Raw genomic sequence first — 12,968 nt, 5'->3', positions numbered from 1 at the left:
TTGCTTTGGATCTGCTATGAGCCCCTTATTTGATCTATGGGGTTACTTTTCAGGATTCCTTTTCATGCATGGCATTACACAAACACCGATTGATCATCGACATCATACCCCAAACTACACATATATGGGTACCGTACATTACCTTTGATCTCATCTGTTGTTGTTGCTGCAGCTACTGCAGCTGGTGTATCGTATTGTGTTACGATGCACATTAGCAACCGATGAGAAACGCATATTTTCACCTCTTTCTGCATAAAAACATTTACCATGCTGAAAGTCTGCATCGACACGAGTTCATAACCCGTGTGTTACCTTGTTTAATCATCAACTCGTTTTTTATTCTTCCATCTTTGATTTTCGACCGCACCGTTGTTTTTGAGGCATTCACTCATGTGGCGGAGGAAGACAAATTCGAGGACGCGAACCGAAGCCGCAATCCAAACAAAAGCTCTTGATTTGGTTCTTTCATTTTTTATCATCGCGAGAGGTGGAAAGACGCATTAGACGCAGAAGTCATTCGGCAGACAGCACATTCCTCAGGGATGGAGTTCAATTTGTCCCCCTCTCTTTCTTTTCTTTTCTTCCCCCTTTACTCTTCTTCTCATGTATTTTGTGTCTTGTGTTTCCCCCCCTTTTCCTGTATCCCTTATGAAGAAATGTGGCGCGAGGGTCGAATTTTGTCAAGCTGGCTGGTTTATTAGCCGGCGTACCCTTTTTTGGTTGGCTTTTGGTTGTTTTTGGTTTGATCTTTTTTTGGCTTGGGCGTTTTTCAGGAGAGAAATGGCAGACACAGAGAGAAAGATACAATCCACAAAGATTATTTATCAAATCTTGAGAGAGTATACTGTCCTGGTGAGGTGATGCTGTTCATCATATCGCTCCCTGTGCTTTTTTTGTTTGCTTTGGGTGTTGTTGTATTTCAGATATCACGAATATGTCTATGATTTAGCTTGGCGGATGATTTAGATAGAACACACATAACTCCTTGAATGGAATGAACATGACCTAGACCTCTTGAAACGATTTTGATTGGTTGTATTGCACTTTCAAATGCCCATCGATATCGGACCATGCGCGACAATGAGTGTGGGGTGAAGAACGAATAGACGACGCTCTTCCATCTACTATCTCGGTCCACTTATGCAAAAGTTGAACAAAGCAGAGTTGAGAGTGTGTGCGTGACATGAACTGCAAAAGAGATTGGGTTAGCCGTGCTTTATCATCTCCATGGCCGGATGGATGGATGCGAAAAATGATATAAATTCAAGACTATCAGCAGTTTTTGGGAGATGCAGAACGCATCCCACGCCTCCTCTTCTGAAAAGCAAGATAGTGAAGCATGACGACGAACCAGATGCTTTGATATGCCCATTTTGCACCCAATCGCGACCACTGCGAATATCCGTCCGCCCGTTTAGCCAGCTCTCAGCTCCAGTCAACAGCCATGTCTTCCAGTCCATTGGGTCGGCTCAAGTGATTATGCAGCTATTGATGCGGTGACTGAATCTCCACAACCAACCAGTAACCTGGTCTACACCGAAATTGACAGTCACCAACTGAAGGGGGGCACGGGAAGAGAGAATGAGAAAAAAGTTACGCTGTCGCCCTGTACAGAGTACATTGCGCCACCTCGTATTACGTCTTAAAAATAATACTGCTAATGCTAATGACTAACAGCCCATGGCTCTGGAGCTGCGTGTTGATGCATACCGCCTCGCCTGCTTGCATGGCCGAGAGGCGGTCTCTCTCCATGGGGGGAGATGAATGCATTGCATCCAGATCGCTGCGCTGTTGCTCGTGCCGCAATCTAAACACCATACGCCCAGGCAGTGAGCAGCCTGACCGAAGCAGGCTCGTGCCTCTCTGTTTCTGCCGACACCTGACGAGAAAACAGTATCTTTCCAAATCTTTCCAAAGGGTATAAAAAGCAGATAGTAAAATGGCCGCGAACGCCTTATTCCGGTATCATAGAGAAAAAAATTCCTGTTTCTTCTCGCTCCCTGGTAAACAAAATTGCTCCCAAACATACATAAATGCAATACCTTCAGCTCCCCTATCCCAATTAGAAAGAATAATAAAACAATTGGCAGATCCAAGAAAAAACCAAGCATGTGGAGTGAGCGATTGAAATGTAGTAAGAAAATAGCAAACAAGAAAAAAAAAAACATCAAAATAGACAGAAATCGCAGATCTCAACGCCTCAAAGCCAACGATGCCCAAACCCAAAACTGAAATGACGAGCCGTGAGGCTTTTTCCTTTCTTGCCTAGCCGCGAGGCCTCACCCATCTTGAGGAAATTCCGCAGCCGTAGTCCCGCAACTTCGAGAATATACAAACTTCCCTCTACAACAACTGAATCATGCCTGCTTGGGCATCTCAAGACGGATTTTTTTGTTCCCTTTTTTCAATATCCATTTTCCTTTCCTTTGATAACCGTGTACCGAAATGTGTTGTGTGGCGATGGGCTCTCCTTGATAACTTGCCGGTAGTCACCCCATACAGCCACATAATTCGACATTGATAATATCTGTCTATAAGGCCGAGCCTGCTGGATAAAAGAAGGTGTTGGCATTGGCAATCTTGCCTCACTTGTGGCGAGATGAGCTGTGCTTGTGAGAGTGTTTGTGGTGATGTGGCTTGTGTCGATTTGACGAGCCGCCACCGCTACTCTCTAAATCTTTCTCGAGTGCTTCAACTCTTGATCTGTATCCCTTGACGATTTCTTTAATATGGGCTATCCTATCGAAATCAACCTCGAGCTCATCGAGCTGCCGTAAGATGTCCGCATATCGTGCGATTTCGGCGTCGGCGCCATCAATGATGTTACCAGCTCGGTCGTATTGAACTTGTGTAAACATTTGGGCTTGCTCGCTGAGATAGCGGATGTTCTGCTCGATGCCGGCCATTAATCGATCAAAGTATCGCCCCAGAGCTGACAGTGATGAGCTGTCTAGCATCAAGAGGCCCTGGCTGCTAGCTCTGCTGGCGGCCCGAGAGCTTGCTGAACCTGCGCCGCCTCCCAAGGCGGCCTGACCTTGCCGAAGCAGCTGGATCTCTTCGGCACTGAGCCCCAGCTGCGTATCTGGTATTGTATTGGAAGTGGCCATGGCTGGCTGTCGAGCGAGGCGCTACGGCGCCTCTGGGACAGAGAGAGCCACCCGTGGCCGTAACGAGGTCAGCAGCGGTGGAGAGTCGGATAGCTGTAACGTTGGAGCTGGGGCTGACGCAGTTGACGATGGTGGTGGTAGCGAAACGATAAAGGACGGTAGATCGACTGTATCGCGAGACGGCGAGGGTTGCAAAGGAGGGAGAGGATAGTACTGTGCATGAACGTTGGAGTGACGACAGCGTCTGGTTCGGCAAGTTCAATGCACAGAGGCTCATGGTCTCGGGATGATGACGGCAGTGATGTGCATAACACCGCAGGTTGGATTGAGAGCTGGCGGCGCGCGAGTGGTTTGAGACCGAACCCCCGGTGTGGCCAGGTTTTGGCGCGGGCCTTTAATCCTGGGATCTCTCTGGTGCAGCTAGGAGCTTGTGATTGGAGAATCAGGATCGTGGGGGGGGGAAGGCGGTCGTTGTTTTTGGCCGGCGGCTGGTAGGCGTTATCACTGCTAGAGCCGCAACAGTCAAGAGGCTGAAACTTTGCGACGGTGACGACGGCGAGGATGATGGCGATGTTAGCTGATGATGGAAAGAAGAGCATTCAAAGACCCTGCATTCTCCGTTTGATCAAACCGATGCTCAAGCGGCGGCTCGACTAGGGCCATGGCCCGTTTGAAAGCTGCCCGATTCCAGCGGCGCGGCCAAATATCTGTGCCAGGGTGAATGAGTGGTACTGCCTGTACCTCACTGTAGCCACCCCACGTTCCACTAATACCGGTAGGTGTAAGTCTGTGCTTAAGCAACCTGATGTCAAGATCAAGCAGCAGCAAAGTAGCTGGTGAATGAAGCCAGCCAGTATCAAATCCTGAACCCCTTTCCGAGTAAGCCTTTTTATGCCGCGGGAGCTACTTTGTCATATTTATGCGGCTAGGATTCAAAGTTCAAATGGCTGTGAATGGCTACCAATCACATGGCTCTAGAAGCGTCGTCGAATATCTAGCTCCAAGCCGTTTGATCGGTGACGGCTGCCAGCATGCATTCACTGCAGGGGTAACCGCTGCACGCCGGGTAATAAGTTTTTGGGGGCTGTTTTGAACTCCGCCCATCGAGATGAACTTTGGCCTGGTACCGTGTTTTCTTGTTCGTCGATAAGAAGCTGAACAAGGGGGGCCGAGCTAGAAGGCTGAAACTTCAAGAGCTGAAGTATCGCAGGATGCTGATCCCGGCTTGTCAGCTATGTACAGTGCTCGAGTTTTGTCGTTGCATGAAGCGTAGATGGAGTTGCCGAAACTTGAGTCGACTTATTGACGCTCACTTGGCTGGAGATGGCGGTCGTATCAGATCTGTCTGCGACTTGGAACTGCTCTTGATCAATCTGAGGCGCTGTAAAGCGCCCGTCAGTGTGTTTCTTGGGAACAGGGGCGGGACTGGCCGGAACCAACGTTGTTAGGATACCGATTATCGTTGACGGGAAAGGCAGCTGGTAATGAGCCAAGGATCGAACCAGGACAGAAGCCAAACGGCCAAAAGGTGGTGTGTGCCGGTCAGCGCCTAGCGCTGCTGGGAGAAAGAATTATTTACGAGCAAGCAAGCCAAAAGAGGGAAAACAAGAAGGAAAAAATGTCGAGGGCAATAAAAAAGTCGAGGCGATCACGAGGGGTTGAGGCCCCTCCCGAGCACTGGGGAAAGAGCGTCTCCCCTCTTGCCATCATATCTGGCGCACCTCTTCTATCGTCTTCTACCGTCTACTGGGCACATGTACTTATACTTTCCATCACGAGGACTTCCAATTTGCAATATCCTGTGCTACGAGCTGGACTCATATTCTCCCTTCTCCAACGTCTTCGCTTATACACCACATTTGTGTTCCAAAGCACTCAAAACACCAGCCAGCGCCTCTCTGTCCGACGCGACATTTTGTCTAACCACCCATTCTTCTATCCACAGCCACAAACGCAGTAAAGGCCGCCCCTCACCTCCATCTCCAATATCCTCCAATACCTCCAACACCGACTTATCATGTTACGCCCGCTACGGAATGGCGGTATTGCCCGTTCCGCGGTACGACCTGAAGCCCTGTAAAGGCCTTGCTATATTATCAATCTATTATATGGCAATACACCATGCCTCCCTGCCGGGTGCCTTACCTTCTTCTCGCGGGCTGCCACCTTTGATTTGACCCACGCGCGAGAATCTTGGATGCGACGGGTATGCGCAGACACATGCAAGAGCCCGTCTAGAGATGCATTCTACCCTCCCCCCTTTGTCCGAGGTTCTCCTCTTCTCATTGAATCCCCTGCTCTTTCTCCCCGCGGCGCTGGGATCTGGTCTATTATCGATCGTCAAATCTGACATGTCTTTATTTACTCGCTTCCTCCTTGGCCGTTAGTGATTTTCCATGGTTGTATTTCCCCGCCTGGGTTTATGGGATGAACATGCGAACATCGCTCTGGGAGGAGACATTTGTTCCATTCTTTGCTGTGCTAACATATGTGACATATAACATACCATTCCGCATTGCACGCAAGACAGGTTATTGCCCTTTTTCGCGTACCGAGCAGCACAGCATCAAGCCCTACAGCCATATCGGTTCCGTCCCGCCTTGCATCAGATGTGCACGCGGGATCTTCTGCAGCGGCCCTTATGCAAACCACCCTCCGGCCGGCTGCGCGGCTTGCAGCAGCTTGCAGGAGTTTGATCCCATTGGTAACGCCATGTAACCACGGGAAAGCCTCATGACAGCTTTTTCTCTCTTTTAGGTTTTCTTTCCACTGGCTCGGCAAAAATAAAAAGAAAAGATCTACTCCGTACCATAGTAATATATACATGGACGCTCAGATTGGAGAACTTGCAAGGGCTGCTAAAAATGGCTCGCTTCTTCCATGGATTCTCTTGCTCCTTCGTATTCGCTACCTTAAACTACGTACCCGGGTGATTTCGTAGAGCTATTCCAGAACAAGGCCTCACACCCTCTCTTGATGGACCTTCTTCGGCCTCAAGTTCTATGGAATCGCATCTCGTTGGTCCAAGACACCCTCCTGAGGCCTACTTGAAGTACTTATTCCGTTTCAAATATCAACCAGTCAAATGACCGCCACTGAGACCATATCGAGCGATCGTTCACATCGCTGCTGTGTGACAGCAGTGCCTCTACATGTGACTAGAGTTTGTATCTTTGCGTTACTGGGGTATTAATCCGAGCCTATCGAAACTGCTTCGCCTTTGTGCTTTGGCGCTACAAACCCCCATATTACAACACCTTCGCGACACAGCATCTCTCTCCTTTCATGCTGCGGCATATTTCGTCATCCACCCAACAAGTAATTAAGTAAGCACGCCACTAGTCACTATCATTCGTGTGTGCCGAGGCTGTGACCTGAAAAGTTAATTAAATATCGCTGGTAATTTTTGCCAAAGTAGATTCGAACTATCGCGTGTATCCCAAATATATTTCAGCGGCTAGTGCAACATTGCTTTTTGTCTCAACTTCGAGATGTAGATCATGGTTCTTTGCCGCTTCATTGTTCGTCATTTAACGTATGCGCCAAATGTCAAGGGCATGTAGGTAGTATGCTGGTAAGATATGTGCTATAGTAGAGTGTGTAACCGTATACAAGTGAATGTTTAACAACTATAGGCGTGTGACGAAGATTTGTCTGAAAGGATTTCTGTAATATAAGCTTAAGTGCACCGAGAGATAGCCTTGATTGGCCATTGACAAAGATACTAAACCGCCGAGCCAACTGCATCTCAAAGCTCAAAATAAGAATAACTTCATGATGGTTTTCATTGCTAAGATCTCATGTAGAGAGCTTTTATACCGAATTATCATTTTCTCATAAGCGCGTATGGAAACGTAACGACCGACAAGTCCCCTTAGATTATGAGGACATGGTACCAGTCAGTGATTATTTATATACAGTAACCGGTCAATGTCTGTATAGAGAGCTTACCAGAAAGATGGTAAGTTGATGTTGTTTGTATCTGTCGTTGTTTGCTGGGGTATAGGTAGTGAAAGATTGGCCGCCAGATGATTCTGGTTATAAAGGCGAGGCAGGTAACAGAACACCTGCGGCTTCGGTAATGAGAGTCATGCATACAGGATCGATATAATCCTACGACGGCGTGGCGTTAAAGAACCGTATTAAGAACCTGTCTTTGTCCTTCTTGTTCGCTTCTCTATATAGTCACTGGTTTAACTCAGTAGAAGCTATCAGACGATGATGGAAAGAAAAGGATCCAAAGTTTTGCATTCTCCGTTTGATCTCGATATAAGGCTTCCCGTAACAAGATCATTCTCATACAATATAATGACTTTAGAGGATACGTCTGTAAGCTTTTCAAATGTATATCGTTGTTCTAGACCGCTCCGCCGATTGGCTTGCAGAAGGCCTGGATGGAAACAGCTGCATCGTATACTAGCTCCATCGAAATATGAGTGATAATAAGCTAGGGGTTTGTTGTCGATTTCAGAGATGCCATGTTGAAAAGGCGTTGAAAGGAGACGCAGTTATGACTCCATGTCAACATGGTGCGAAACCGCAGCTGGTTCGGTGGAGGTAACACATCTTCGGCTTTTTTAACGGCGAATATCTGTGCTGTCTATATTTATCGTTTCATCAACTGTAAGGTCATATGTGGCGGAGGCATGGATGCTAAAGAAGAAAAAGTTGTAACGCCTTTCCTACAGCGCATGAGCGCCATTCAATTTATAAAGGGCTGGTGTGTCTCATTGGTATTGATAAAAATGTCTAACTGGTAGAATGGGGTATCTTATAATTAGAGGTTTCTGTAATTGAACAATGATTAAGAACTACTCTTAAAGAGACGAAATAAAGGAGTTTTAGATCAACTGATGCTGTCACCTGTGATTTTTGGGCCTGCTCAAAAGTAAGTAACTAAATCACTGATAATATTGCCTCGTATTTATATTTCTCAGTCATTGTTACACGGTGTCTTGAAAGATCTGGGGCGCGAGCAAACCAAGCTTGTGAGAGCAGAATATTTCATGGCTAATATTTTCGTTGCTCAATGCAGCTTTAAAACTTTCCCCTTCCAATCTTCTTCTCGCGGATATGTACTACGTTCTGACTATATCAACCATTCATGCTTTTCGATCTGCAGCAACGGCCACTCTCCAGCAAAGCGCAACATTTTGATGGAGAGAGTGCAAAGCCAATACTAATCAAACAGAATGACTGAGCACCTCTGTGATTTAGACAGAATGAATCTTAGCATTATGTAAACTATATGGTATGATTGTGATAAAGTTGCCACTAACGTATCAATGTTTCAAGTTATCAATTAATATTAAAGTTAGATACATGCATCTTGTGACGTAGAAACTCGCAGGAAATGGTTTTGATTTAGCACTACATATTTCCATTTTTACATGATCATCTAGCACCTTGCATCGCGGCAAGGCGGGAGCTACAATGTAGATCCCTAGGGCGTACCTTACATAGTTTCGCCACTCCCGAGAGATTTGTCTTTGCTGATCCGGCTCGTTGTCTTAAGTTTAGCCACAATTTCAATGGTCCACTATTCTCTCGCTTGCCGTTCGCAGCATATGTAGCTTGGCTACCTCTTCCGTTTTAGTGTCACGACTTAATCTCGGGGTTCTTGAGTTGCATTGTGGAGTGCTAAGCAGTTACCGCTTTGACACCTATGACGACCATTCTATAGCCAGCCGTTAAAGCATAGGTAGTCTCAATAAAAGCCCAATCAGATCCAAGATTCAAGTGTCTATATAGAGTAACTCATGGCTGATCCCATCATAAGCTTCAAGGATTCAAGACATTTTTTCGGAATCTCACAGCAGCAGCGTAGACACCCAAGTGCCTGATTGAGCGCGACTGGCAACGACCATAAATAAGACACGACATGCCTCGTCTTTCCTTCAAGCTCTATCTATTCTCAGATGCCCATATAGATTCCTGAATGCACTATTTTCTTATACTATCACACCCCATCTATTTATCATGAGAAAATCTCCGTCCAGCGTCCCAGCGGGACGCCATATCTCTGGGCAATCTAACAAACCCATGTCTCAGCCAGCACATAGTTTGAGCGCTGAACAAGTCTTGAAAGAGCTGCAAGCTGACTCAACGAATGGTCTCAGTACAGATGAAGCTGCTAGGCGACTCAAAGAGCTCGGACCTAATGAGCTGGAGAGGCAGAAGGGCGTTCAGCCGCTAAGGATACTCCTAGAACAGATTTTTAATGCAATGACTCTGGTAAAACACATCTGACTTTGCCGATATCTCTCCCTGTGCTGTGATACAATCCTTATGACCTAACCCGGGAGTTTGTCTAGGTTTTGCTAATAGCGTTGGGTGCGAGTTTTGGAATTCATGCCTGGATCGAAGGCGGCATTCTTGGAGGCATCATCGTATCAAACATCTTCATTGGCTTCTTTCAGACTCTTCAGGCTGAGAGGACCATCAACTCTCTCCGCAATCCAGGATCACCAACCTGCAACGTGTTTCGAGATGGCAAAACCATTAACATCGAGACTTCTGATGTGGTTCCTGGCGATATAATCGACTTGGCAACTGGCACCTCAGTTCCTGCAGATATCAGGCTTATCCAAGCAGCGAACTTGGAAGCAGATGAGGCGCTTCTGACAGGCGAATCTGTACCAGTTTTAAAGAACCCAAAAGCAACTTTGACGGTGACACTGGCCCAGGCGATCGTCTCAATGTTGTTTACAGTTCTACAATAATTACCAAGGGCCGTGGCCGTGGCGTAGCTTTTGCCACTAGCATGTATACAGAAATCGGCCTTATTGCCAGCGCTCTGCAAGGAGGAGATTTCACGGGCAAGGGCAGCCTTGAATGGGAGCCTCAGACTCCCCAGCACGTTTCTGTGGCCACGATATGGTCAAAAGCTGCCGCAGGTTGGCTGGGAAGATTTCTTGACCTCACTGGTACTCCACTACAGAAGAAGCTTGCGCAGTTATTCTTGTGGCTTCTCGCCTTTGCAGTTGTCTGCGCAGTCATCGTCCTGGCTGCCAACAAGTTTGATACACACGAGGATGTTATTTTATATGCTGTCACAACTGCTGTCGGCACAATACCAGTTTCTCTGCTTTTGGTCCTGACAGTCACTATGGCTTCTGAAACGAGAAAAATGCTGGAAAGACATGTGATTGTGCGTAATCTATCTAGCTTAGAAGCCTTGGGCTGAGTGACGAGTAAGTAGATTTACTTCTTTCTTGCTTGAATATCGGTTCAATTTTCTTCTTTTACCCTACATCCCCTTTATATAACAGATTAGCTAACTGGTATGTAGACATTTGCTCTGATAAGACTAGGACAATAACTCAAGGTCGAATGATTGCCCGCAAAGCATGGCTTCCAAACTATGGCACCTACTCGGTCGAAACGACAAATGAAGTTTACAATCCAACAGTTGGTCAGGTATCATTCAGCCCTATCCAGCCCAAAGACATGGATATGACCGAAAAATTGTCATCAGAAGAGCACACTTCTCCTCATGATGAAGTTACTAGGCAGGCGTTTTGCAGAATTACTTGAATATTGCCTCTCTGGCCAACTTGGCGACTGTCGAACAAGAGAAAGATGATTCGACGCAACATGGCCAGTGGACTGTCCGTGGTGCCCCGACCGAGATTGCTATTGAAGTATTTGCATCTCGGTTTGGTTGGAATCGGATTCAGTTATCATATGGACAGGGGGCGAAATGGAGTCATATTGGAGAGTTTCCCTTTGACTCCGACGTGAAAAAAATGCCGTGCCTTTACATGGATACAGCTACACAACAAACACATATCTTTACAAAGGTAAATCTCTAGTATCAAAGAGTTATATATCCTCAATAGCTGACATTTTCATAACAGGGCGCTGTAGAGCGAGTGATAGAGATATGTGATCGCTTTGCTTCAGCAAATGAAACTTACCCTTTAGACGACGCCATGAAAACCAACATCTTGAACAACATGGAAGCTCTGGCAAGTCAAGGTCTTCGTGTTCTTGCACTTGCCCATAATCTTAGCCACCGATCTGTCTCTACATCGGACTTTACAGATGGAATTGCTCCCAACCTTGAACGCTTCGAGCGTGAGCTAGTTTTTCACGGCCTCATTGGAATCTACGATCCTCCTCGTCCCGAATCCAAGGACAGCGTCCTCGTGTGTCAAGGCGCAGGCATCGTTGTCCATATGCTCACAGGAGATCATCCGCAAACGGCTCGTGCCATTGCTACCGATGTCTGCATCCTGCCTTCGCCGGACAAGCTACGCATGCTTCCCGCTGACGTTGCTCAGACGATGATGATGACTGCTCAGGAATTTGATGCTCTAAGTGACAGTCAGATTGACAATCTTGCTCAGCTACCTCTTGTGGTAGCCAGATGCGCCCCTAGCACCAAAGTTCGCATGATTGAGGCGCTTCATAGGCGTAATCGCTACGTTGCCATGACTGGTGATGGCGCCAATGACAGTCCCAGTCTCAAGCGTGCAGATACTAGCATCGCCATGGGATCAGGGTCAGGCGTTGCCAAGGAATCCCCCGACATTATTCTAACCGATGACAACTTTACTTCAATCTTAAACGCCATCGAAGAGGGCCGTCGGATATTCGACAATATCCAAAAATTCATCCTCCACGTGCTGGCTGCCAACATCGGCTTCGTCATATCCCTTCTTACTGGTTTAGCATTTAAAGACAACGCAAATGTTTCGGTATTCTTGTTAACTCCTGTTGAAATAATATGGATGCTTCTCGGCACAGGTGCTTTCAGCGAAACAGGGCTCGGTTTCGAAACTGCTGTTCCGGATATCCTTAACCGCCCTCCACAAGATGTAAGTTTCACTCTCATATAGGCTCAATTCTGTTACTGTATCCAAAACATTCTCACAGCTTCGTTGAGGCATCTTTACTCCCGAGTTTATGCTTGACATGGTTGTCTACGGCATCTTCATGGCCGGTTGCGTCCTCGGCTCCTTACAACCGTCATCTTCGGCTTTGGCGATGGCAACCTGGGCAGCAACTGCAACAACGCCCATTCATCTGCCTGTCATGACGTTTTCCGCGCTCGAGCCACAGCTCACACAACCAATACATGGATCTTCCTCTTCTTCTCATGGGAGCTGATCGACTTCCGCCGCTCCTTTTTCGACATGCACAAGGGAGTTAGAGCGTGGGCGGCACATCTATGGGGTAACAAGTTTCTATTCTTTGCCATTACGACTGTGTTCTTCGTGGTGCTTCCAACGCTGTATATCCCCCAGCTCAATACCGTGGTATTTATGCATACTGAGATTGACTGGGAGTGGGGAGTGGTGTTTGTTGCCGTGGCCGTGTTTGTAGTTGGGGCTGAAGCCTGGAAGCGGACGAAGCGGGTTTATTTCCGCAGAAAGGAGCGACGATCTGCTTCCGAGATTGAAGGAGCAGCTGCATGATTGATAAGTTCTGTGTCAGTTATTGTATAGATGACATATTATTAGATGCTGCAACGTTGTATTATAGATGTATTTTTTGTTATATAATCTGGCGTTGTTATTGCCAGATATGAGTTGTCAACCCCAGATGCATACCCAGCACATGCACCATAAATCTCCCTATCACATATGACGAGCACCATCACCCTGGGATGCACACGTTCCCTATCCAAAGGAATGTATTGGCCAGGCCATGTAACAGCACTGTTTCCGTTCGCACGTCACCAATCCCGTCATGTTGCAGCAGCTCTACATCCTATCTTGGCTCCGATCTGACGGCAGGGATCGACCACCCTTTGCCTTTAACACAAACTTATAGTGGCAATAGTATGCGTGAGATATACCTTAGGATAAGAAAATAAGCTCCAATCTTAGGTCCCGGTTGTGATCATCTAGCAGT

The 12,968-nt window shown here is 47.0% G+C and overlaps 3 protein-coding genes across 3 annotated transcripts; 1 reads left to right on the top strand and 2 right to left on the bottom strand.

Annotated features, from left to right (window-relative positions):
• Window positions 1–1,576: 1,576 nt before the first annotated feature.
• Window positions 1,577–2,286, bottom strand: GGI43DRAFT_360609 (uncharacterized protein). The gene has a single exon (XM_083202379.1). It carries the CDS (start codon window positions 2,166–2,168, stop codon window positions 1,671–1,673), a length of 498 nt encoding a protein of 165 aa, XP_083061259.1. The 5' UTR covers window positions 2,169–2,286; the 3' UTR covers window positions 1,577–1,670.
• A 299-nt stretch (window positions 2,287–2,585) lies between these two features.
• Window positions 2,586–3,107, bottom strand: GGI43DRAFT_383184 (uncharacterized protein; the record flags this gene model as incomplete). Its single annotated transcript, XM_083203348.1, has 1 exon — window positions 2,586–3,107. One exon carries the CDS (start codon window positions 3,105–3,107, stop codon window positions 2,586–2,588), a length of 522 nt encoding a protein of 173 aa, XP_083061258.1.
• Window positions 3,108–8,867: 5,760 nt separating this feature from the next.
• GGI43DRAFT_433694 (uncharacterized protein) lies at window positions 8,868–12,968 on the top strand. Its single transcript, XM_083209784.1, has 9 exons — window positions 8,868–9,341; window positions 9,422–9,778; window positions 9,838–10,261; window positions 10,295–10,300; window positions 10,399–10,526; window positions 10,634–10,909; window positions 10,967–11,929; window positions 12,015–12,079; window positions 12,115–12,968. The coding sequence occupies exons 1-9, from the start codon at window positions 9,087–9,089 to the stop codon at window positions 12,527–12,529; spliced, it is 2,889 nt and encodes a 962-aa protein (XP_083061257.1). The 5' UTR covers window positions 8,868–9,086; the 3' UTR covers window positions 12,530–12,968.

Source organism: Trichoderma evansii, assembly GCF_050947405.1.
Source record: "Trichoderma evansii strain SZMC 28006 chromosome Unknown GGI43scaffold_8, whole genome shotgun sequence".
Taxonomy (NCBI): Eukaryota; Fungi; Ascomycota; class Sordariomycetes; order Hypocreales; family Hypocreaceae; genus Trichoderma; species Trichoderma evansii.
The sequence above is the reverse complement of the archived record's forward strand: the minus strand, read 5'-3'. Positions and strand labels throughout refer to the sequence as shown.